General features: G+C 50.6%; 1 protein-coding gene across 2 annotated transcripts in view; it reads right to left on the reverse strand.

Moving 5' to 3' along the window:
* Positions 1 to 5,289: 5,289 nt before the first annotated feature.
* Positions 5,290 to 26,342, reverse strand: part of IREB2 (iron responsive element binding protein 2) — a 40,372-nt gene continuing 19,319 nt past the window's right edge. The window contains exons 6-22 of one of the 2 annotated variants that reach the window (XM_045067121.1): positions 25,481 to 25,550; positions 24,605 to 24,788; positions 23,687 to 23,826; positions 21,312 to 21,483; positions 19,467 to 19,567; positions 17,493 to 17,609; positions 16,244 to 16,403; positions 15,445 to 15,580; positions 14,308 to 14,392; positions 13,810 to 13,966; positions 13,188 to 13,312; positions 10,951 to 11,055; positions 10,711 to 10,853; positions 8,495 to 8,642; positions 8,286 to 8,408; positions 6,409 to 6,594; positions 5,290 to 5,703 (exon numbers count right to left, since the gene is read on the reverse strand). In XM_045067121.1, coding sequence (XP_044923056.1) covers positions 5,593 to 5,703; positions 6,409 to 6,594; positions 8,286 to 8,408; positions 8,495 to 8,642; positions 10,711 to 10,853; positions 10,951 to 11,055; positions 13,188 to 13,312; positions 13,810 to 13,966; positions 14,308 to 14,392; positions 15,445 to 15,580; positions 16,244 to 16,403; positions 17,493 to 17,609; positions 19,467 to 19,567; positions 21,312 to 21,483; positions 23,687 to 23,826; positions 24,605 to 24,788; positions 25,481 to 25,550 — 2,263 coding nt within the window. In that variant the 3' untranslated portion in view covers positions 5,290 to 5,592. Of the gene's footprint in view, positions 5,704 to 6,408; positions 6,595 to 8,285; positions 8,409 to 8,494; positions 8,643 to 10,710; positions 10,854 to 10,950; positions 11,056 to 13,187; positions 13,313 to 13,809; positions 13,967 to 14,307; positions 14,393 to 15,444; positions 15,581 to 16,243; positions 16,404 to 17,492; positions 17,610 to 19,466; positions 19,568 to 21,311; positions 21,484 to 23,686; positions 23,827 to 24,604; positions 24,789 to 25,480; positions 25,551 to 26,342 lie in introns of those variants that run through there. The other variant, XR_006602636.1, reaches the window with a different exon arrangement.

Here is a 26,342-nt window from a genome sequence, read left to right on the forward strand (position 1 = left end):
CCCGCCGCGCCTGGCCGCCGCACCTCCGAGCGGCCCCTCGCTCCCAGGCCCGCGGGCCGAGCAGCATCCGGGGGCAGGGGGCGCCAGGGCGGCCGGGGAGACCCCCACTGCAGGAAACCGCCGGGTGCGCGCCGGGCGGGGGTCCCCGGGCCCGGGGGGCCAGGCAGGACTTCCCGGCGGGCCGGAGCTGACCCACGACGCGGTGTCCGTGGTTCTGTCGGGGCCCCTTCGTCCCCCTGCAGGTACATGACCCCGCCCCCCAGGTACAGCAGCCCCTCCCCTGCAGGTACACGATCCCCCCCCAGGTACAGCAGCCCCTCCCCTGCAGGTACACGACCCCCCCGCGGGTACAGCAGCCCCTCCCCCTGCAGGTACAGGACCCCCCCCATGGGTACAGCACCCCCCCACACACACCTGGAGGTTCCCCAGGGCCCTGTCAACCTGGCCTCCTGGTCAGGTCAGCGTAGTTCTCTACTGGACTCTCATCTCCAAGGAGCAGGGCTGTATTTTCAGGTCCTGGGGGTTTTCTTGTCTGGAAATCCCTTCAGGGTGTCAAAAGCAAATTTCATTCCCATTTCCCACAATCCAAATCTGACTCCTACTGGCCTCTTAAGGCCTTCAGTTTACTGTAGCCCGGAGGGCTCCTGACTTCACTCCCAGGTGGGTTTCTCTACTCCCTGCTCTTCTCCCACTGAGAGCAGTGGGGGGGGGGGGATGTAGACTGAGCCTGGAAATGGTGAGATGAAGAGGCAGGGTTAGGAGGTCCATAGTGCCCCTTTCCGCCCACAGAGCCTTCTTCACACAGACTGTTAGGTAACCTGCCCTTTCATTTTTAAGTAATCTCTACCCCCGGCGTGAAGCTGAAACTTAGAGGGGCTGGAGATGGGAGAGGCAGGAAAACAAGGAGGCACAGGTGAGGGGGCTACAGCCATGCACCCTGTCCCCATCCACAGCCGCCCCTCTGCTGGGGTCCCCATGGGAGAGTCCAAGGCAGGGGTGCATGGGTCAGGGGGCAGCAGCTCCAGCCACCGGCCCCAGCCACGGCCGCCCCTCCCCAGGGGAATACTGTGCTTCTAGGACTGAGCCAACCTTTCATTTTCTATGCTCAACTCGGTCTTCAATAATATCCTCACAAATACATCTTTTGAGTTTTTCTAATTATGTCCTTAAGAGACACTGCTCAGTCACAGGACTGAGTCCAAGAGAATGAACTTTTCTAAGGCTTGTAGCACACGCTGAATTATGTTTCTCCTCAAAACACCAATACTGGATATCCTAATGAAAAAAGCACCAATCTGGTAAGAAAGGTCATACCACGGTGGGATTAAGGGTTGTTTCCCGCCCCCACCTGGCCACCTGGGACACACCGCTGGCTCTCAGAGCTCAGTGATGCACCCCTGTAGGAAAAGGAGCCGGACCCCTTGCAGCTGAGCCGGTGAGCTCGCCTGCGACATGGGACGGCCCATCTGCGCGCTCCTGCAACTCCTGCAGGCTGCTTAGAAGGCTCAAAACTCAGTGATGACGTCATTGTCACCATACACGCAAATTCTGTAGGGACCAGACAGGTGTAAGAGCTGTTTCAATTTCGAAATCACACTAAACACAAGCTTTTTTAGTCTGGTGTTTTGGAAAATGGATCAGACAACTCACAGCAGATCAAAACAAATAGGCTGTGGCCCACCTCATTCATAACTAAAACCCCGAACTGGCCTCAAGTGAGAGCTGGAACCACACGTCAGGACGGAGGGTACGTCCTGGACGCCGGTGTTCTCCTAGCCCCGCCAGCACGAGCCTCTGGAACTCACACTTCACAGAACACGAAACTGAAATATTCAGACAATTCTTAATATTGTACCAGCCTTGGTTTATGAATAGCAGATTTTCTTCAAGTTGATTACCTAATCTCTACCCTGAATGCGGGATGTGAACTCACGACCCTGCGGTCCAGGCGCCTCCTATTCCAACTGAGCCAGCCAGGCGCCCCCATGATCACCATAATTTCGCAACTTTCACTGCTCGCTCGGGTTGCTGTTAAGAGTGGTACAAAGGGCAGCTCCTTCTCCATCACACAACACTGCTCCAGAATGGAGGACCCTGGCCCGACTGCCAGCTCTGGCTGACTAAAGAGTGGCCAGTAGGAGGCGGCAGCTGATCCCAACGTTAGGAGACTCAGGAAAACAGAGCGTCTCCATCCTGCCTCCTCAAGAAAAAGCCACTTCCTCCTGTAACACACAGCTGACACACGAGGCCAGTTCAGTCCCAGACGCTGACTGGAACGTACATCGCCCGCACACGGAGACCGTGGAACGGACGTTACATGCAGCGCAGCTGTGGAAGGACCGGCTCCCTCACTAAACCGGAATGCAATGTGTGGGTGCACGAGGGTGCTTCGAGACTCACAAATGAGGGGGAACCACGACAAGGAGGTAACTGTAGAAGTGACATTTCACGACGTGAAGTCTATTTAACCATCCAAACGCAGCTAAGGACATAATGCCTGGCTCAGAAGACTGTCCCCATCTAAAGAATGTTCAGGTAAAGGCAGCCCAGCTGGCTAGTGTCTGGACCAGGGATCCTCCTTTGGGTGAGACGATAGTCTTTTCAACTGTAAAATGGGATTCCACGGACCGGAGAACCTGCTGGGACACTGCTTACGTGGAGTTCGACTTTGCCCACCCTTCCACCGGGACTGCCCCACCTGGGACGAAGGGCCCACACTCACCCTGGTTTCCATTCCCACTGGCCCCAGACTAGCAAGGGGGACGGGGATGACCACAGCTCTTTCTGGCAGTCATGTCGGGAATGACTAACCTCTCAACACTTGTGTAAGTGTCCTTGAAGAGAAATTTCTGGATGCCGTCCTACCTCTTTTTAAGTTACGGTGTTTCATTTTCAATCCACCACAAAGTATTTTATAGCAAGAGATATGTGATAATACAATTTTCTTTATTAAAAATAATTTACAGCATCAATAACATATACACAATTGTCATCAACTGAACTTTGCCTCCAATAGATTTTTATACAATACTTAACATTATTGAACTTAAAACTGTTGTTACACTGTTTTGTTGGCTTTAAATAATAGACAATGATTTATAGTTACTTGAGATACATGGTTTCGTAGTCATATATTATTTGTAAAATTGATAGAAACATCGGCACTATCACACTTCAGGGGAAAAAGCCCAAGTCTGCCTGCTCCCGCCTTTATTCCTCAAGTCAACATCCAGTATCTGAGCACCTCTCCTACACCTAAAGGCAAAGACCGGTGTCTTTTACTGCCGCCACATACAACTGTCAGTCCCATGGCGTCTCCACGTCCTACCGCCCACCACCAAGAAGGCGGACGCACTCCTCCTGTGGAACAACCGCGGCGACGGGGATGCCCTCATGGTCAGAAACTCACAACCACTGTCACCATGGACACTCCCAGCTGTAATGCTGCAACTCCACAGGGGGACGGAAGCCCCGGTCGTCTCCTTATGCAGGGACAATGATGCTGAAAGGCAACAAACATGGCCACAACGGGCGGCATCATTTTCTTAAGATGAGAAGAATGCTACTGTTGGGGTCACCTCTGAAGTTGTACCCTAAATTACAAAACCCACTTGCTTCGCTCATGTGCCTGATATACTTCCTTTCCACAATACTGTTACTGTGCATCTTTTTCAACACCCAATGACCTGGACAGAGTCAACGAAATGAAAGCCAGGGACGTTCCGTCTCTGCACACAGAGCGCTTGGCCCGAGGTGGGAGTGGACGGCACCCACTAGGGTGCACAGCCTGACTCCTTCTCTGACGCCGGCCGTGGCTGAGTGCTCTGCTCCACTGTCTCTGTTGTGCAGGAGCCAGAGGCCGGCATGTCCTGGTGCTGGACCGGGGACAGGGACCGCACGGGCCCAGCCTCCTGGCCTGGCTATTTGGAGCTGACGCCCACGGCCACGGATGACACAGACGTGTCCCCAGGCACACAGTGTGGAGCCACCACCTCTGCCAAGCATGCAACAGGGATATCACCATTCAACTCGCGACTCTCCTAATTCATGTTTTCATGTGAATTAAACATATGCAGGACAGATACACGGGCGTAACACCACATCAAAAACACAGCGTGAAAGTACCACAGAAAAGAGTCCAAAAAATTTGAAAGAAGAAGGGAAATCATGTTGTCAGACTCCAGTCCACGTGATTGTCTGAACACAGATTTGCAGACAACTTCCAGAAGACAGAGCCCAGGTGCGCGCTTCTGGGCGAAGCTCTCAGCGATCCTACACCCCCGGCGCCCGCGACTCCCGGCGCCCGCGACTCCGGCTGCGATCCAGCAGCACAGTCCTCCCCCTCCTGTGCCACGTGGGCTGGCCAAGCCGCCGCAGACCGGCTGGGTCAGAGGAAGCTATCCACATGGACGGAAATCTCTATAACTAACCTTCTGGCTGCAAAGTTTAATTTCTTAATTTAGAAAAAAAGGCATGGGACATTCTGGAATTAATTTCCCAACCTTTTTCTTAACATTTGCCAAACATCTTGTTGACAGAACACTTGCTGCGGTGAACGGACATGTGTGTGGAGAAAGTAGGGTTTCCAGACAGCGACAATCTCAGTGTTTTATCCTGATAGTCAGCTTTGGTTAAAACAAAAACATAATTAATAGAATCATGCATCCCAGGTAAAATAAGGATTCAAAATGACGGAAAACCAATTTTAAATAATTAAGAAATAACTAACATTTAAAAAATGCTTTGAGTTGAGCAGCAACCACATAATTTAGGATGGATAATTTAAAAGTCTAGAGTAAATCATTTTAGCATTTAATGATTCAGTTCTCTTTAGCAACTTGAAAAGAGTGGAATTTTGGTTAATGATACCTAAAATAATAGGTTATAGGAAGCAACAGTGTCACATCAAGTGAGCAAAATGATCAAATCCACAGCCAGGACACCATCTGAGGCTGACGGGAGCAAATTACTGCACACGATGGGACACGTGTGTTCACACACCCAAGCCCCGTGTCCACGTGTGGAGGGACCTGGGCCCAACGGGACACGAGGACTGTTAGACGGCCACTAGGATCACCCCAGCTTCTATTATGATCTGTGAACGTCGACCATGTCCAGCTCAGGTCTGAAAGTCCATTTGTAAATCAGATTCCAACTTCCACAATTTTAGAGTCTAATCTGGCTTCTCGATTCCAACCTGCTAGTCTTAAACCAACAAACAGTAGTACACAGTTTACAGGTGCGAAACTAAACAACTTCAGGAAGGTTATTCATGTAAGAATCTTCAACACAAGTTCAAATTCTGCCTTTATTTACAAAATGGTCTGATAAAATACCCCCGTACTTAGGGGCCTCTCCCACAGCACACCTCACACGTTGATTTGAGCATTGTTAATAGCACCATTCGTATATTATTTAAAATCAGAAAGATTTCATTTCAGTCCCTACATTGATTCATAACCATTTACACCCGTGGTGGGATCGGTGAGCACACGGGACCGTCTGCAGCGGCAGGCGGGGAGCCCCGGGTCCAGCACGAAAGGCTTTACTCGCAGTTACCAGTTCTGAAAGGGTGTCCGTGTGGAGTAGAGACTATGAGAATTTTCGTGCCACAAAGTTTAACAGTCCTCCGTGTTTGTACAACGCCACCTCCACGTCATTGTCAAACGAAGCAATCACGCTGAATACTTTCCCAGTGCTCATCTTGAAACAAACAGAAACATCTCACGTGAGCGGGAGCATCTCCTGAGTGTCCCCCGTGTTCGGAGCCTCTCTCCAAGCCCCACGCCGCCCCCTGCAGACTCTGCGAGGCCCTCCTCCCGCCAGATCTAAGCACCGCCACCTCTCGTCCAGCCTCCACCCCCTGCGCAGAGCCCAATGCAGGGCTCGAGCTCACAACCCTGAGATCACGACCCGAGTGGAAATCAAGAGCCGGACGCCCCTCCCTCCCCATTTCTAAATGATAAGTCCCGGATCACCTACGACACTCAGCCAAGTGCAGCCGACTCTGACCAGGTAGGGGAGTTCCACCCAGTGCTCTTGTCCACTGTGTACCAACTGGTCAGTATGTGGACATCGGCTACCCTTCCCTGCGCTCCTCCCAGGCCTCCCCTGCAAACGTGTGCGGGCTGCATTCAAATCCCATCAGCCCGGAAGCAGCGGGCAGCCAGGGAAAGGCGGCGGCCGCACGAGTGGGGAGCCCGCGTGTTGTCTCGCTCCCAGGACCGAGTTTCGTGCGCTCTGCGTCTCCTCAGGCTCCCAGCAGCATTAACACGGCTTCACGGGAATCAGACCACAATGCACGTGCACTAACTCGCGCAGGGGTGCCGTGGACGAGCACCCTTTCTCCTCGGTTTACACCTAGCTGAGCACACGGGACACACCCACAGACAAGAATCCAAGAGATACCTTCATGGTTAACGTGACTCCAGGAGACAGCTCTTCGGGAAATGCTAGAGAATACGTTTCTCTGCCGGTGAGGCCCAAGGAATCTGCATTCTCTCCCGGAAGGAACTGCAGTGGAGCTATGCCAATTCCAATCAAATGATCTTTGTGAATTTTTTCGTAACTTTCAGCCAAAACAGCTTTCACACCCTGTAACAAATGTGTATTTTATTTCTTCCAGTCAGCTCTTCAAAGTTGCTTTATCAGACCATTTTCAAGAGAAAAAATTCTACTTGTGGCCCCTTCTATAAAACTTCTTAACCTAAGGAAGAGCTTATGGTCCGTGCTGTATCAGAGTACTACGGATGATTTCCCTGTTTTCAGGCAGCTCCCCAGCTGCTTCTACCTGCCCCTGCGCTCTGCAGGGCTGAGGCCAGCAACACCTGGCTCCAACAGGGCTCGGGAGTGTCTGGGATGCTGGCAGACCCACACACACGTTCAGCAGCCCTCTCCCTTGCCCTTCCACACGCACACAGAGAAGTGCGTCCCACGGCAGTTGGAGGAAGTAGGAGACGTGGGTTCTACACAGATTGAGAAGCTAAGCAACCCTGAGCAGACATCCAACGACAGAAACCACTGGGTGAATGTAGAGTGACACCAGAGCAACAGCAAATCCTTGTTCTCTGGAGAAAATAAGCCAGAGAGGCTCCAAACCCACGTTTCTCAACTGTCCCTACTGTCCTCCTACAGCAGCCCCTGCTGCCCGCCCTGCCGTTTTCACGCCGCACAGACCGTGCACCTGCTCAAGTACCCCGTGTGCGTCTGTACTCTGCATGGAAAGAGAGGGACGCGCTGTAGGCACCCAGCAATCAGTCCTCAGCCCTGTGAGCGCCACGGCCCGTCGTGAATGGAGAGAATGGATGCCCTGGACCGAGGAGGTGCCCGGCACAGGGGAGGCGGCAGGGGGGGACATCATCGGGAACCAGCATGAAGTGCAGGTCTGCACTGCGCGAAGTTCGTGCAGACACGGACCCGTGGGGCGCGCTCCCAGACAGACAGGAGGGCTCCCGTCCACCCGACCACATAAGGCCCATCGATGGACAAAACCCAGCCACACCCCCAGCCTGCAACAGTGCTTCAGTGTCTAACTAGACAGACGACTTAGGACCAAAGCCTCATACTTGTCTGTTTTAGACAAAATTCAAGAAAAAAGGGAAGCTGTACCTGTAATTAATATTCCGGAGATAATTACTATCTCAGAAGACGAGAGAATCTGGCTTGTTCCTGCAGCTCCTCTGAGCACTCAGTTCTAGGGGGTGACCAGAGACTCAAGGAGCGCGGAGTGTGCACGATCACCACAGCCAGGAGGGGTGCTGGCCGCCCGCTCCGAGCACTCCTGAGCGAGCGCAGGCAGAGGGCACACAGCGAGAGTCCTGACGACCCTCCCCAGTAGCACCTGCCCCCACGACAGCAAGGACGCGGGTGCGAGATGTGCCTTCCCAGCAGGTGGCCAGGAACCATTACCTCCACCCCTCAGCCCACCTCTGAGTTCATGAACCCCCAAGAGAGAAAGTGAAGGGTGGGGGCGGGGCAAGAAAAACTCTCAGTGGGCAGCGGATCAGCATTCCAGAGGGTCGTTTAAGACTGCGGCCTCCTTCCCCTCCACTGTACGGATTTCCTCAAGTGGGACCGACAGAAATCAAATCTAACCCAGAGTACTAGAACGCAACTAGATCAGTACAAAACATTATACGTGATCCCCTAAAAAAAAGACCCACCAATATGAGTTCCAATTCAGCATAAAAAATCCAAACAAGCAACATAAACTCTGACAGAATGTTACCGACAAAAGGAAACACTTAAACATCCATTTTAAGAAGATAAAATTGAAGCATCAGTACCAGCAGATACGGCCCTTTGGCAGCCCAGTCTCTGGAATTTCCGGAACCGTATTTCTTCCCTGCCAGGATGATCAGCGGGACACCTTCCTTCTGGTACAGCTCGGCCGCCTCGAACACGTCAAGCTGTGGAGCGGAAGCAAACAGGAGCGTCTTCAGCACAAACCCGAGTCCAGGCAGCGACTGCCCAAACGCTCTGTGCGCAGCCTTACCGTCTGTCCCGACGGGAAATGAATTGTTTTGGGAGCAGGTTTCCCGAGGAACTTATTAAACAGCTTGATATTTGCGAACGTGCCTCTTGTCATCACGGCGTCGTTGCCTCTGCGGGCCCCGTAGGAGTTGAACTCGCGAGGAGTAAGGCTGCGAGCAAGTCATGAAGTTGGTTTCATTTCAGATCGAAAACCTCCACGTGGTTCTGGACCCTACAACTCACTCAAAAGTACTCTCTTTATAACGGGAAATTCCACACACATACAAACGTGGGGAAAACAGGGAATGCCCAGCTGCCTGTTTTCTTCTGGAATTATCCCCAGGAGACAATTCTGAAACAAACTCAGGTAACATATTTTAACGTATTTCTCTAAAACTTACGAACTCAAAAAATACTACCTAGATAGGGAAAAAAAAACATCACAATTTCTTCCCATCAGACAGCCAGTCAATAACGGAATCAATCATTCGTCCAAGAAGCACTGGTTGTCTGTACAGGCTTCCCTGATGCCTGAGGACAGAGCACCCCTAGGCAACCTTTCCTCAGTCAAAACAGCATAAAGGGAAGAGTTTCCACCCTTTTCCAGAAATTCACATTGGGCCCGTTGGCTTTTACCAAAACCCTATGCAACACCAGGACCCTCTTTCAATTTCTTTCAGTCAGCGCGACCATGAAAGCGCAGCACGAGGTGACTAGGCCCCCAGGAGTCCCCGCGCCAGGAACGGCGGCTGACACCGTATGCTGGGCGGGAGGGTGCTCGTCACCACCGGCCTGGTCACAACACACGCGACCTCTGAGGGCCCAACAAGCGAGTACAAGCGACAACCAGGAACCAACGCAGACCAGTCTCTCCTTTGGTCTTTTCCGCAAAGGCAGTAAGTGCTCTAAACCTGTGTGTTTAAGCGGCTTGAGGACAAGCTTGAAGAGGGGTTCTAAGGACCCAAAACACATCCTGACTGATGAGAACTAAGAGATCCGTCCTCACACGTCAGAACCCGTAGGGCAATTCCTGTTTGAGAAGCGCAGGGACTGTTTCTGGTGGGTGCTAGGTCACAGTTAGGTGACAGTAGGTGACCTAGCACCCTAACCATCACGGTTAGGTTACGACCACGATGAAAACCATGACCAGAAAGACTTTCTTACCACTACAAATAAAAGCCTGTGTGTGTGACAGATTTATGCTCATCAAGTTATGAGACAAGGAACTGCTATTAGCAACTTCTACCAAAAAGGGTTTTAAATTCATACCAGACTACAGTTAACCAGAGAAAAAAATTCAAACACGATTTCCACAATAGCACTGACGCGATGGTGAGCAGAGCCTGGCGGCACTGTCACACGTGCGACCAGGCCGCTGGGCTCTGAGTGATCTCGGTGGGAAGGCATCACTTGGAAAACGCCCCAAGTCCGTCTCTGCTGTCCACGCAGCTCTGTAACAGAGCAACTGCACACTACCAATCACGCAGGAACGAGGTCAGAGCTTTCTAGGTTTGGAGTTCTAACTCCCGCATCAATCATGTTTACATCATGTTCTAAGTTTTAGGCTCAACAGGCGGAAATTATCATCTTCTGATGGACACAGACCAAGCTTGGTCTCACGCACGTGCGCTGTAGTCCACAATACACATTTAAATTCTGCCTCCGACGACAGCAGGAACCATCAGGCTTCACCTGGTAGGTCAAACAAAGCTGACTTTTCAATAAAGTTGCATTGAAAAAGAAAAGAAAAATCTTGTTTCCAATCTACGAAGGGCTCAATTTAAAACAGCAATTTCCATTTCTAAAGTTATAGGCAAAAGCAGGTACTACAAGTACCCTAGTCACCGCCTACAGCAGATTCAGCCGTGACCAGACCTCCCGTGACAGCAGCCCATACAGCCGAACCCCAACCGACACAGGGTACGGGTGGCCAACCCGGCACACCGTCGGCAATCTGGGTGGAACTTTGGACTCCGCAGAAGTGAATGCCCTTGTGCTTACCCAGTCAACTAACACCTGTTCTGTGTCCTACACGTGACCTCCTCTATTCTGACAAGTCAGCCAGAGAAAAGAAAATGCTGAGAATGTCACAAGAAGAAAAAATACACTTACAGCCCTAGCTCATGTTTATCAGAACGAATCTAAGCGTAGGTGGGTCCAAGCCGATCACATTCATGCTGCTCAAGGGTCAAACAGTTCATCGGGCAGGGAGCGTGACCAGGGGCCCCGTGCACCTACCCTCTGTTCGTCAAGTACTTGGCGGCGGCGCTGCTCCTGGCGATGCTCCCCGCGGGCGATATGTGGTCTGTGGTGACCGCGTCCCCCAGAAAGAGGAGGACGTGTGCGTTTTCAATGGGCTGCAGGGCACCTGGCTCTTTGGTCTACAAGGTAGAAAACCGTGAAAGGCTTTCACCCTCCCTGAAGTTTTTTTTAGTTCCTAACAACCTCGAAAAGATCAAAGAGGGAAACCACACTTACAAGCTTATCAAAAAATGAAGGACATCTGATGTACGTGGACTTCAAGTCCCAAGGAAACAGCACTGAGTCCGGTGCTTCCAGGGAATTCCAACGCTTGTTTCCCATCTGCGAACGGGGGTTTGGTTGATGAACAGAAGAAAAAGATAAAATGGAATCAGAAAAAAGAGGCTTGTGAAAACGTTCAAGGGAATTAAAAAGTCCTCACATTAGAAGGACCCCAAAACGGGCCTTCTTCATTGGGAAAGGAAGACAGCACATTCTAGAACACTAGGACATTGTTGGGACAAAATAAATCAAGATTTGCTCATCCAACTCCAGCACACTAGATTTTCATGAATATACTGAGATTAAGTTTTAATATAAACCGAACATAAAAGACTTAAAAATCCAATGAAGGGGTCAAGGGCTTAGAAGAGCAATCCACGTGGCTACAAAGAGGTTGTGCTGTGGGCCGCACTGCTCACTTTCAGGAGCGCGGCTGAGAGAAAACCCTCTGCTGAGGTCAGTGTGTGCGTCCCCACACGGTCCTCCCTCACACTCCACGCCGAATCTCATCCCGGTTCCACACCGCCACCAAGACCCGAAGTCCACGCCACCGCCACCTCGCACACAGAACGGCTCAAACCAACTGGCCCGACTCTGTGTGTCCTCCTTTTATTTGAATTTAATTTTTCAAATTTTATTTTATTTATTTATTTATTTATTTATTTATTTAAGATCTCATTCATCTACGTGACAGAGAGAGATCACAAGCAGGCAGAGAGAGAGAGGAGGAAGCAGGCTCCCTGCCAAGCAGAGAGCCCGATGTGGGGCTCGATCCCAGGACCCTGAGATCACAACCCGAGCCGAAGGCAGCAGCCTAACCCACTGAGCCACCCAGGCACCCTCAAATTTTATTTTAAATAAATTGCACGCTCAGCGTGGGGGTGAAACTCACGACCCTGAGACGAAGACTCCCACACACGACCGAACACGTGGGCCGGGTGCCCCTGCTTCCGTCCCTCCCGCCCAGGCTCCCCCGACTCCCCACGTGGAGACAGAGCCTAGCACACCTCTGTGTGCGGCCTCGAGGAGGCTCCTTGTCTCTTCCTTCAGGACTCTATGTACTCATGGCCTAAACCTCCTCTGTGACGTCAATCCCCACGTCTCCCCAACACTGGCTCCCGGCACGACCCCACTCCCCGTGTGCCAGCCACCCCGGTGCCCTCATCAAGGGTCCCTACGTGAGGTCTTCATACGTTCGCTCTGCCCGGAAAGCCCTGGTCTTGGTCCAGATGTACGGAAACTTCTTTACCTCCTGCAAAACCGAGCTCGACACACATCCTGCTTCCGACAGCCTCTGTAAATCTCCTCCTCAGACTGTGCTCATCGGCTCTCTCGACCCGCTCTGTCGTTCTCCACAGCACCTACCACTTCTCAGCGTGTCGTGTAATTTACGTCACAACTCTGTCTACAGTTCACTGCCTGCCTCTCCCCATCAGGGTTTGGTTTTTGTTCACGGATATATCCCAAAACATCGAGCAGAGCGCCCCGCACGTAGCAGGCGCTCGACAAATACTTGCTCAGTGAGTGCCTCTGCTACCCTCATACTATGTTCTCAGTTTTGTTTCAGGAACTGCAAATAAATGCATTTGCTCCTAGGTGCACAGAACCTCTCTGGAAAGATGCGTGAGCAAGGGATGTGCCCAAGGGCCTCTGGGGACGTAAGGTAGGGAGACGGGGGCAGGAGGGTCACGCCACGCTCTCTCTTACTTCTGGACTCTCACCAGCTCAGTGGGAATAACAAGCAAGGGCTGTTTCTATGAATTCTGCCCGCATTCCGGATGCTCCCGACATATTTCTAGTAAGTCATCAAGATCATTTTTTTTTCCCTAAAGATTTTATCTGAGCGAAGGAGCGAGCAAGAGAGCACAAGCAGGGGGAGGGGCAGAGGGAGAAGCAGATTCCCGCTGAGTAGAGAGCCTGATGCGGGACTCGATCCCAGGACCCCGAGGATCATGACCTGGGCTGAAGGTAGACGCTTTACCAGCTGAGCCACCCAGGTGCTCCTAAGATTGGTTTTAAATACTCTAAGCTATTCTCCTAGATCATTACAAATTCCAAATACAACATGATTATCATTTATTATACACTGTATCAAAATAATGTGATTTTAATTTTTATTAAGTTCACAGAAAGACAGAGGAGATCAACAGTGCCCTTTATTTAAGTACCTCAGATACAAGTGAGCCTCTTACCTCCATTTTCTCTTTCAGTGCTTTAAACATGGACGGTGTGACGCGCTCTTCCTCCGTCTGCTGGACCTCCTCTCTGGTGGGCCAGATGTCCTGCAGGTAAATACTCTTGCCAGTAGCGTCAGTGCCTGGAGAGAACATTGTGACATCAAAGTTAGTATAAAAAGTAATTCCTTCCAGGGTCCCCCGGTTGGCTCAGGGTGTTAAATCGGCTCCGGTCATGATCATGGAGTCCTGGGATCGAGCCCTGCATCGGCCTCCCTGCTCGGTGGGGAGTCTGCTTGTCCCCCTGCCTCTGCCCCTGCTGGTGCTCTCTCTCAGATAAATAAAATCTTTAAAAAAAAAAAAAAAAAAAAAGTAATTCCCTCATGGTATTCACATCTTTTGAAAAACCGGTCCCAAAAACCAAGGAAACCAACACCAGACTGCGACAGGCATAAGCAGCTAAAAAAACAAAGCCCTTGTACATCTATATTCTTCACATGAATACAGAGATGAATAACTAAAGGATAAGGTTTCTTGAAATAATTCAAAGAATAGACGGTCTAAGAAGCATTTCAGAAATACAACAAGTTCTGGAGCGCAGAGCGTGTGTGGGTTTGCCTGTGTAATGACAGAAAGATACCTAGAGGCTCCGTCTGGAAGTCTATGTTCACTGTGCCCGCTATGGCGTAAGCCACCACCAAGGGTGGGGAGGCAAGGTAATTGGCACGAACACAATCACAGAGACGACCTTCAAAATTCTTGTTACCGGATAAAACTCCGCAAGTAACCAAATCACCCTGAAAAAAAAAAAAATACACAAATACGCATTCAAGAAATGGTACAAATTTGGATAATCATATACACGCAGCCTCAGATATTCCACACCTGAGGGCAAGACAACTGAAAAGCAGACCACCAGTTATTAGACACAGAACTACCAAATCCTGTGAACAAATCAGTTCACTACCTTATTCAGGGGTTATTTCAAGGATCTAAAAATGATCCTTCCGATCGTTTTAAGATTCACTCTTCCCAAGAGGGGCAAGGACTACAGAAATATGGATGTGCCCACATTTAGCAACAGAATACACGGTTAAGGAAATCTGTTTAGACGTCCTGCTGGTGCGCGTGTCTTTACCTGTTTGACAGCACTGAGAACTGCTTCCGACAACGGCGCCGTGTTCCCCACACACGTTGAGCATCCGTAGCCAACGACTTCGAATCTGCATTTGGAAAAACACATGTGATTGAGCAGAACGTCGTAATGCTTGTCAAGGAAGGGCCGGCCTGGTCTTTCGCTGCCATCCCTGGGACGAGCTGCCGGAGCGCACATGGGACGCGCGGGTTAACCCTCACTGGTCTGTCTGGCTGGGCGTCAGGCGTGTCGTCAGGACTCAACACGAGAACTCTGACAGGGCATCCCTGAGGGGGATAGGGTTGCCTAAACCGGACACACAAAACCTGCAGGTGGCACAGGACATCTCCCCAAACACAGCCGAGACGACCTTTACGGACACGGAGCTTCCCCCAGGGTTTAACACGACAGTGACAGTGACGCCAAGGCCTCAGAAGGGGCCCTGCAGCTGGGGTTGCCAATGCGAGCAGAGCTCTCCGTTCCCAACCAACCAAAACCCCAGAGGAAGCCCCTGACAGAAGCCCCAGACAGCAGATCTAAGAAATTACAGGCATGACTCTCAAAATTACTTGCTGCCACTCTTCTAAAAGCAAAAAGTTTTTTGTAATATATCAGTCTTGCAAAGGAACTGAGGTTAACAGGTTCCAGCATACGCAGCCACCATCGGCTACTTCTTCTGAGTCCGTGAGAAATGGGAAAGTCAGTTTCTACAAAATTTGGGGACAAATGAACCCGTGTTTGACAAACCTGGTAACCTCACAAAGTGTTAAGACACTTTAATCTGTTAATGACACAGCCTGTCACATTTTGATCCTTCTGACAAGTGACCTCCACAACGAAATCACCACTGCCCGGAGCCACGCCTTCTGTGCATCTGTCCTCACATCTGTCTGTACATCTGTACACGAGAGGCCACACCTCGACCTCCCAGGGGCCAAGATGCTGCCCTGCTCCTTGGATCTGCCCAGCCAACGGCTGCAGCGGGGGAGGGCTGAGGCCTCAGGCCGTGTGGCTGTGGAGAGGTGACAAGTACAACAAAGCCAACCTTCCCGCCTTCTCTTGGCACAGGAGAGCCTCCGACAGGAGCTTCCATCACTGCTGAACCCCAGCGTGCACAGCACAGCAGCGCCCCTCACTTACCCGAGCTTACTGAGGTACGGTAACACGCCACTGGAGCTGAGGTAATGTGTGACCATCCCGCTGCCTGGAGACAGGCTCGTCCTTATATACGGTTTAACCTGCAGGCCGGCGTCCACGGCTTTCTTAGCCAGGAGACCTGCGTGGTCAACAGGAATGCATTAGGGCGGTGCTTGGAGCTCAGTCTCCAACTTGTGCAAGGGTTGAAGTCCAAACGTGTCACTTCACACTATTTTGTCCATTTTACTCTGCGGATGTGTTTCATTTAAAACACACACTGGATCACACTGACACACTAGCCTTTACACTGAGAAGTCGGTGCAGCCTCGTCACGGTCTCACGCCATGTTGCTAGTTTGCACACGCACAGTGCGTCTCACTACCCTTGCCAGCGCCTTCCTAACAGCAATTCCACACAGCAGACGGGACCTGGTACGATGGACAGTGTCACGTCTGTACAACACAACAGCCCTGTCACAACCCTTCTGTCCTTGTATTCTCGGTGGGCTCTAGCGCACTGCTGGGCTCAGCCATCAAGAGGGCTGCTCAGGAACTACTTCTCGATTTACGGAAACAGGTAACCTAAAACGGATGCGTACACTGTAGTATTTACCTTCTGTGGAATGAAAACAAGTAACCTCAATCAAACTCGGGCTCCTTGAGACCCCATTAAACTCTCAGAATGTCTCTCAATATCAAACACAGACCCCAGTCTCCACGCACGATCCAAGAAATAAGAGAAGTGTGGCAGGAGCGTACACGTTACCCAGGACGGGAAGGAAAGGCCGTGAGGGACAGCCTACCTGCGGCGAGCATGACGGACGGGTTACAGTTGTTGGTGCAGCTGGTGACCGCGGCCATAACCACAGAGCCGTGAGACAGGGTGTACTCACTTCCTTCATAACGAATAGAGACGTTATCCTTCTGCTTCTCCGCTGCAATCTGGAAGCCTTTGAATCCCACCTACACAAACATGCACACAAATACGAACATTCTGGGTATGTGCAGAGAAACAGATTTGGAGTTCTGCCTACGTGTGAGCGGTGCTGAAGGTCGCGACACACGGTCATCCTAAGTCGGCTAGCGCAGGTATGTGCACAGTAACGACACAAGCCTGCTGGTGTTCTGAACTCCCCAGGACCCGGACCTTACTGACTCTGCGGCTGTCTGTTCGATCCTACGGACCGGGACTCTCAACAGAGGACACAATCCTGGCCCTGCTCCGGGGACAGGGAGTGGACTGGGGTGCGGAAGGCAGGGGGCAGGGAGCGAGCCGGGAGCACCGTGCTCATCACACTGCTTTCCTCCTGCACAGCAGGACAGCAGCAGCAACAGCAAATAAATTCCAGAGAGAGGCTCTGGAAAGAGCGCAGACCCCAGTTCTCAAGAGGGCAAGTGTTCCGATTTGAGCCATGATTCTCGGAAAACTCAGACCCTGAAAGTCGAAGAGGCTGCGCGTTGTTTAGGTACATGCAGCAACCATATGGGTGTGAGGGCAGAGCGCTCTCTTCATCGGGGCGGCCGGGGGTGGGGGGTCAGACGTTGACCACAGTGCAGCCTAGCAGACCCCTCCACGACCAAGCGCCTGAACCGGGTGACTGTGACTCCAGGCATGACACACATCTGACCCTCCCAGCGGCCTGGGGACAGCACCAAACGACTGCCGGCTTCAGACAGGAAGGGGTGCAGGGGCCAGTGGGGTGTGCCCCACATGCGAGAACACAGCAGCAGCCTGAGTCTAGGCCCATGCTGGCCTCCGCCACTCAGCACAAGAAGTACTTGCCCCTCTATCACTCAGCACAAGAAGTACTTGCCCCTCTATCACTCAGCTCAAGAAGTACTTGCCCTCTATCACTCAGCACGAGAAGTACTCGCCCTCTATCACTCAGCACGAGAAGTACTCGCCCTCTATCACTCAGCACAAGAAGTACTCGCCCTCTATCACTCAGCACGAGAAGTACTCGCCCTCTGCCCCCCAGCACAAGAAGTACTCGCCCACTATCACTCCACACAATAATTACTGACAAAGGTGATGGTGCTTAGGTAACCTGCCTTTTCATTCAAGCAAGCTTGGAAATCACGTTTCATGTCCGTCACAGCAACTCTATCCTGAGGTCTCTTCGGACCACTGACAGATGCAACTATTGAATTCAGATGAATCCGGATCACCTAGGAAATGAGAAGGCAGAGGAAGGCAAAGAATGAGAATTTGTTAGGTACAGACTGTAACTTAGCACTACTTCCTGAAGCAAAATAAATACATCCACATTTGTTGTAATGGTGATCTACACCCTGGAAACAATCCCAATTAATCTGTGAAACAAAACATACAAACATTCGCTAATCTGAGAGCAGCAGATCAGCATGCAAACTGCCTCAACACCAGCCATCCAGTCCACAGAGCATTTTGTTCCCCTGATTTCTCTTCTCCGATGTCACAGATGCTGCTGATAAAGCAGATGCCTGTGTGGGCCGTCAGTCTACTGCCCCTGTGCTCCAAAGTCACCCGTGCCTCCTCTGTGACAACTGAGGTGGGCGCAGGAAACCCTGCTCCTTTTTCCACGTGTGTGGCACTAAGTCTGGCTACACAGGGTGCTGGAGGGACACAGCAGAAGGACCCTTCTCTTCCTGGTTCCAACGTATCTAGCTGGCCAGCCTCCAGCAAGGCCTGGGCTTTTTATTCCTTAGTTTTAAAAAAACCATCTTAAAATCCAACCTCCCAGCTAGGTTTCTGTGCGTTTCTTCTGGCACTGCCACCATTTTCCTCTGTCCATTTTATGTGGGTATAAACAGGTCAGACGAAGTTTCTCTCCGCTACGGGCTTCCCGATACTTCAGTCCTGTCGACTCTGACTCTGACTGCAGATGCCCACCAGGCTGCTGCTTCACTTTATGGATCCGTCAACCCCCATCATTACATCTTAATGAGTGTGTCTTGGAATCAACGTCCTGGTAGATTGCAGTTTTATTTCTTTAATCTGGTCAGGCCTTCAATAAGCAAATTTATTCCTTCTTATTATACAATGTGAGAGTTTTCAATTTTCTTCTTCTTTCCCCATCTTTACAAAGTGGACAAAGCACTAAACTAAAGAGCTGGAAGGGACCAGAAAACGAGGAGTCAAGTCAGAGATGCGCCCGAAGGCTACACTGACTCTGGTCCTGTGGGCGCTACACTGGTCTGCACTACACCCGTGCGGCCTCGCTTGCCTGCCCATCCTGTGTGCCGCGGGCCGGGCACAGCTCCAGGGGCCAGAGCTACAGACCACAACCAGCTCCTCCCCTGAGAGCCTCCTTGCCTTCTTGGAGGGAGGACAGGCAAGCGAGCACAGAAATACAGTTCCGGCAGGGATGCACACTGTGAGGACAGACAGCTGGGGCAGAGAATGACTCCCCAAGAAAACAGCTAACAGTTAACCAGACCTTTGACAATACCCAGTGGCTGAAGATACTTGACACACTCCTAGAAAAGATCATAAAAATTCAAACTTCCCTGAAAATACAAATTTCCAACAGGTAAATACTGGCCTAGATCACAGAGTATCTTACATAACCGTAAATTCCTCTCATGACACATCTCTGCGACACGCGGACGCTAACCAGCTGCCGGCTCCCCCAGGACAGAAAGGCACGTCCCGGTGCTCTTATCACAACGCAGGAAAAGGTCAGGGAGAGAAAGAGTCACCTTTGTGTTCTGAATATTAAAAACTGAGACTTAATAAAATGTTGTAAAATTCACTAACGGAAATCACGAGAACTGAATTAATAAAACCTCAGCAGAGTCACACGTAATACTAACTGGTTAGATGATGACATTCACAGAGCACTTTCTGTGTGCCCAGAGCCACTCTAACGCCTTGTGCTTAACGTATGTCTGCCCTTCAGAACAGCCTCCCCCTCCAGAGCTGAGCCAACGGGGGGGGGGGGGGAGGGCGGGGGCGGGGGGCGGGGGGGGTCGGCGGAGGTGCAGGCCCGGAGCTGGCGTCCACACACAGGCGGCCGGGCCACGGGGGAGCTCTTCCACACACACCTGGGAGTACGCGGGTTCTCCTGAACTATCCTGGTCGTGTCGAAACAGTTTCACAGCTTTAAGGTATGTTTCCATTGACTCGAGTTTGGCCTTGTCAAAACCTAGAAAGAATTAACAAGGACAAGAATACAGTAAGAAATTTTGAACTCTGTGAAGGTAAGGGTGCTGAATTCCAATGCGTAAGAAACAGACCCCGCGCACTAAGTATTCAGAGTATGTTCTTTACAAATTACTGATATTACTCTCCAGAGTAGTAAAAATTCTGTCCGTCATGAAAACTTGTACCCCCCTTTAAAAGTTAATCAGAGACAAGTTGAGAAATACTAAGTCAGTTCTATAAAACTCAAAAAACCTATTACGTTTGCAGAACATAAATCACTAACATTGAATATAATTTTCACCCACCACAAAGGACACTCATTACTTTCCAATATGAATATAAAGGTCAAAATGAGAACATGAATGAAGCTTAAGAAGCCTCATGAGCAGAAAACCAGAGGCCTAATGAGACCTTCCAGGAGAGTAAAGAATCTAGATGTTAGCAACGGGCAGCTCTCTGCAAGCCTCACGGGAACACACAGTGGTGGCACATGGTATTCTCCAGCAAATGACCTGACAGTACACACCCGAGCTGTATGTGCTTACAGCGTGACAAGACATCCCTCCATCAAGGGGCAGAATCGACCCCATGGACTCAGCTATCGGACCCCTGGCTGTCTGGCTGGCGCTCGCTCTCCCCGGTCACCCCGCCCTGGAGAAGCCACTGAGTAAGAAAGGACACATGCAGACATGGTGGACAGTCCCAGCTAAGCATCCACTGACGGGTGAGCGACCTACAGGGCCCTGGGGCCTAGCGCCAGGTCTCACGGTTGAGGCCGCGGACATCACGGAGCAGAGACTGAGCTGTGCAATGGTGCCGCCTACATCATCGCCACGGATACCATGCAGCCACAGGTGATTATTGCTGTTTTAAGCCATGAAGTTTCAGGAAAGTCTGTTACAGGAAGAGATCACTAATACACAAGCCAGAGTGACATGCAAGGGAGGAGGCACCTCTGCCATCTCTCCCTCAATGCTCTACCAACCAAATCCCCTTGAAAGGAAGCTCCGCACTTGATGAGAACCGTTCCTACCAACATTCCCAATGACCAACGGTCCATTTTGCCAAATGACCCTTTAACTTACAAAATCTGGCCCCCAAATAAAGACTACTGGACTACATCCCCCAAATGCACTTACGATCAGAGACTAGCAGCTCGGCCCAGCTTGGCTCTGAGACTAGTCGCTCGCCAAAGGGCAGTGGGCAGTGCCAGGGGTACCGGAGCGCGTCTGAGGCTTGCAGCTACTTTCTACACTGAGCCATCGCTACAGGAAGGTTCACCCTCCTGCCAATCAGGCTACAGAAAAGATATGGAGCCTGGAACCCTATGCCGCTTTTCACAAAACTGTGTTCCTCTTCAGACAGAGCACGGTCCCCAGACACTTCTGTCTGGTGGCTCCTCTGCTCCTGTTACAGGAACACCGTGAGCCGTGAGGACGCACACGTCCGCCTCCCGCCAACCCGCGGTTCCGACCGCCGCCCTCCCTGCAGAATGAGGCCCTGACAGGTGGCGGGAGTCCTCCCTCTCATCACTGTAAATGGGTCACGCGGGAGGGGCGGGGTTTTGAGAGCACAACACTCTTTAAAGACATTTGAGGCAGTTTATTTGAAAGCCACTATTTCAAGATAAGGTAATTTCCTGAATATTAAATACCAAGCATGGGTAGCTGTTCATTAGGAAAAATTTCAGACAGACACACTGGACGTACAAACACATTGACCCTACTGATCTTTCATCTTCTTACCTGTGTGTTCTAAATGTCTTAATGTCACATTGTCAACAGGGAAAAAGCTGAGGACAGCACCATATTCCGGACACATGTTTGCTATTGTGGTCCGATCCACTATAGATAACTGCGAAACTCCACTTCCAAAAAACTCAACAAACTTTCCAGCCACTCCTACTTGCCTGAGGTGCTAAATAAAGGGAAACACAGAAACGCACACAAAGTTAGTAAGACCGGCGTGGATTCTCGGAAAAGCACAAGACCTAGTTTTTAACCCCTACCAGGGACACTGCATGAAAGAGGGTCTCTTGTTCTTATCAAACGTCAACTCCCTCTGGGTTTGCAGGTATTTTAAGATAAAGGATCCACAGAAGACTGACCCATTGTCACCACTGGACAGGGGAGAAAGCGCCTAAGGGCTGGAAATGGCTAGATCCACACACGAATGTCTCTGAAATTGAGGAGACGCCAGACACAACGTGTGTGTCAGCGGGCAGCCCTTCTTCTTTCTGGGCGTGAAAAAGCACTAACCGCTGATGGCACCTTAGAGTAAAGAACACTAACAAGCTGATGAAACTGCATTTAAATAAAATACATACTGGCTACAAAAATTCTTCGAATACCAACCCTGATCCAAGTGTTTACAGCATCATTTGTTCTGGGTAAACGTCATGTTGACAGGATCTCACATGTCCTCATAAAGTCACGTTTCTGAGTTATTACCAAGTAACCCCATCAGCGGCTCACCTAATGACACCGCACCGCGGCTCAGTCTGGGGCAGGAGAGGCCTAGCGAGGTAACCTGGAGCAAAGCCACGTTCAACCCAAGAGTCCCATTTAGCCCTGACAGTGCAGACGGGCGAGGGGCCATTGAAGCCATGCTCGTATAAAAGGCTAAGACGTTTCTCTATGTTCATGATTGTCGCTCTGAGGACCAGAGCAGCACACGTGAGACACACTCAGCTAAGACTCTTTCAACAAATTCAGGAGGTGCCACAATACACATTCAGAAAAATAATATGGGATTAATCCAAAAGGATCGTGAATAGAACAGAATCTCAAGAGAGAAAATAATAAATGTGAACATACGTGATAGACATAAGTTCTATATCAACACGCCAAAATTTAAAAATAGACATGTAGGGGAACCTGGGTGGCTCACTGGGTTAAGCCTCTGCCTTGGGCTGTCATGATCCCAGGGTCTTGGGATTGAGCCCTGCATTGGGCTGTCTGCTTGGGAGGGAGCCTGCTTCCCACCCCACCCCCTGCCTGCCTCTCTGCCTACCTGTGATCTCTGTCAAATAAACAAATAAAATCTTAAAAAAAAAACAAACTTGACATGTAATCTTGTTACAAAAAAACATAGCCAGAGAAGTCTAAAAAGTGGCATTACTTCTCAGGTTACCCTAAGGAAAGTACAGATTTCTCCAAAAGCGTTCTGAGATACTCATTTTCCTTTAGGAATAATCCTGCAATTATCAACTTATCTTTCGGTCCCATATGCTGCACCCATGACTTCTGCATGGTGCCACAACGTTCTCAGGGCAGAAGGCTCTGTGCGAAATGTCTGCAGGGCAGCTGGACCCTTTCTTTCCCTGCGGAGAATCCTGAAAGCCTTCAGACCAATAACCTAACCAGAAAAGTGCAGACTCCAGGACGCAAGCTGGCACTGTATGTAGGACAGCTCCTACACTCGTTTATTTAATAAAATGGACTTAATCATTAAAGCAACTGAAAATCAGAAATTTAGGACGGAGACTTACAAATGACTGTTCACTAGGAAACTCCAAAGTACATGTGTTAAATAGCATGTACCAATATTTTAAAAGTCCAGGTTACGTTTTTCTATAATCCTTTACAAGTGTTAGAACAGCCGACAGGCAATCTTGATAGCGGCCCACTTCTACAGTCCGTGTTCTCCAGGGGAGAAATAGTTTCTAACGGGCAAATGATTCAGTTAGGTATTAAAGAGATGCGATTACTTCTCCTCAACAGGATTCTCTAACCCACGTGGCCAACAAGCCTGATGGCTGGGAGCCCGGACGTGTCCTGTTCCAGCAGTCACGGCTCAGCCCGGTGACCCTCTGCCAAGTCATTCAACCTGAGGGCGTCTCTGTTTTCTCAGAACTGAAATGGGGACGGTCACTAGCACCCTTCCAGGCTCGTAGCGAGGAATGAAAGAGGCAACAGGTCAAGTGAACAACGGCACAGCCAGCATTTCTGTACTTAGCAGCGCCAAGGAAGGGTTCTGTGTTTGCGGCTACTCCTGTGACGGTCACTATGAGGCAAGGACCAAGACGGCCAGAGCACGGAGGAGGTAGCGCAGAGCCCAACCCTGCCCTCGCAGGGCCCCACACATAATGTCCCCCACATCACGCGGTTGGCGCAGTTACCTTTGTGATGCCAAGCACGACATCTATGGACGTGACGAAAGGGTTTGATGAGCCGATCAACTCGCACCCGACCACCTCCGGCAGAGTAAGAGAAACAGGCAGACCCAGCATGACTGCTTCGGTCTCAATGCCTCCGACCCCTGGAGCGATACAGAAGACGGTGAGCACAGCACGCGAAGAGCGCGGGTGTTCTTGGTGTAACGTCTGCTCTTGGACGCCCTGGGCGCCTGTCTGCCTCGCCCTTCAGAGCCGCCGGGACTCTGGACTGTGGTCAGTACTCAGTCTCCCCAAAAGAAGGACTCCAGTCACAGGGCTGAAGCAAACTGGTGTCAACTTTCTATTAAAGGCAGGGAACACGTGGCATCTGTGATGCTGGTCCCTGGAACACCATCTGACGTCTGGACTCTGCTCCACACACAAAAGAGAACCCAGCACCTGAGAACCTCAGGAAGCAGCTCCGTCTGACAGCGGAGACCAAAGAAGTCAGCAGACCTGACACCGTGTAAGAGACCAGGCACATTCCGCCGGAGGTAACAGCCCAGGCCGGGCCAGGAGGCAGGAACGCACATCCCACTCGGGGGAGTCAACGACTCGTCTTCAGACGCGTGCGTGAGAGCAGCCAGAGGCAGCAGGTTGTAAGAATCCGGAGTCCTCAGGAAGGCCAGGAGAAGGCCAGGAGAAGCCCCGCGGGACTCGGACCAGGGAGTAACCACAACGTCCGCCACGGCCACTCCGCAACAGCAGTGCTGCGCGGGGCACACTGTCCACACATCCTCAGGTCCAGAGTCGTTCTGCCACCACTACTGCAGATGAGGAAACGGCCTCAAAGAGCCTGTAAAGACCGGCTGCCTACACTCCTGCATACTGTTCCTGACACCGTCTCCCCCGAGAATTAAACATAGTGAGTGGATTACTTACCCCAGCCCAGAATCCCCAAGCCGTTCACCATGGTTATATGAGAATCTGTGCCCACCACGCTGTCTGGGAAGAGGAGGTCGTCTTCCTCAAACACCACTCTCGACAAATACTCTAAGTTGACTTGATGGGCCATTCCAGTTCCAGGAGGGATCACAGCCACGTTCTTAAAAACTCTTGAACTCCACTATATGATGTTTAAATTTAAAAAATCCAAGTGTCAGTGTATCAGTTTGTGCTGACAGTCAAAATATGAGTTAGTACTGACACTAAGAACACTTTACCAACGTTCAACATGGTCCAAGTTCACAGGAGACACATGAACACAAATGCAGACACTGACCCTATATACACTCGTCGTGCAGATTAAAGCTAAATTAAGTCAAAGGGAAATGTTCGACAAGTCCAGATAAATGGTGGTTTTCAGCTGTGCCCCAAGAACTCTCGGAGTGGGGGACAAGCACAAAGCCTCCCCGCACCTCAAATTACAGCCACCTGCTTTCATTCTGTTTTATATACTGGGGTTTCTGAGATTTTATCTGAAGGAAGAAAAGGTCCTACTGCCCCAAAGTATTTAAAATCTACTCATTTAGGGGTGCCTGGGTGGCTTAGTCGTTAAGCGTCTGCCTTCAGCTCCGGTCACGATCCCAAGCTCCTGGGATCGAGCCCCACAACAGGTTCCCTACTCAGTGGGGAGTCTGCTTCTCCTTCTCTCTCTCTCCCTGCTTTTGCTCGCTCTGTCAAATAAATCAAATAAAATCTTAAAAAAAAAACCCATTACCTTAAAGGACATAAATATCACACATCAATATTCTGTGAATTTCAATATAAAATACAAAAAATATAAAAATATAAAAATTCCCCCCAAATCATGTGTACCTTGAAAAATTGAAGTCTCTCCCGATTTCTGCCAAATTCTACTTCTTGGTTTTTTAACACTGTTTCAGGTCTAAAAGGAAGAAGATCCAGCATTAAATGTATGGATCACAGAAAAGACTTGTCTTGTTTCTAAGTATTTGTTCTTAAGCACACAAACACATTTTAAAAATTCTTAGAACAGCAATTTACTAGACTTCTCGGCATCGGTGGTTTCCTTTCAACAAGGAAGCTCTGCTCTTAGGAGCATCCAGGGCAGCTACTTCCAGGGCTCTGCCTTCCCCAGCCGCCAAACCGTACTGTCCTGCGTTGCTGTGCGAGCTGACTGCAACCATCAGTGACACAGCAGCCGTCCTCGGGGCCCCCTCTGCAAGGCGGAGGAGGAGGCGGAGGAGGAGGCGGGCAGCAGCGAGTGTGTCAGCGAGCACACACCTGGTGTGTGGTGTTACAGCCGCACTGCGCACGTGCAGAAAGCTCTGAGCAAAAATGCATTCATCTCACCCAAGGTGGGAAGTTCTATTTGTTGTGTAAGTGGCAGTTTACTTTGCATGGATCATAAACATATTTTACATGCATTATTTAAACTAAGAGATAAAAACAATCCACTACCAAGCAGTAAACTATGCCACTTTAGGGAAGCTACTTTTATCTAACGGACATTTAAAAAATGATCTCTAGGGATGCCTGGGTGGCTCAGTGGGTTAAGCCTCTGCCTTTGGCTCAGGTCATGATCTCAGGGTCCTGGGACTGAGCCCCACATGGGGCTCTGCTCAGCAGGGAGGCTGCTTCTCCCTCTGCCCCTCCCCCTGCTGTTCTCTCTCTCAAAGAAATAAGATCTTTAAAAATAAACAAAAATGAAAATAAA

The sequence above is a fragment of the Mustela putorius genome, unplaced genomic scaffold (genome assembly GCF_011764305.1).
Source record: "Mustela putorius furo isolate JIRA1106 unplaced genomic scaffold, ASM1176430v1.1 tig00003875_pilon_pilon_pilon, whole genome shotgun sequence".
In the NCBI taxonomy this organism is placed as follows: Eukaryota; Metazoa; Chordata; class Mammalia; order Carnivora; family Mustelidae; genus Mustela; species Mustela putorius.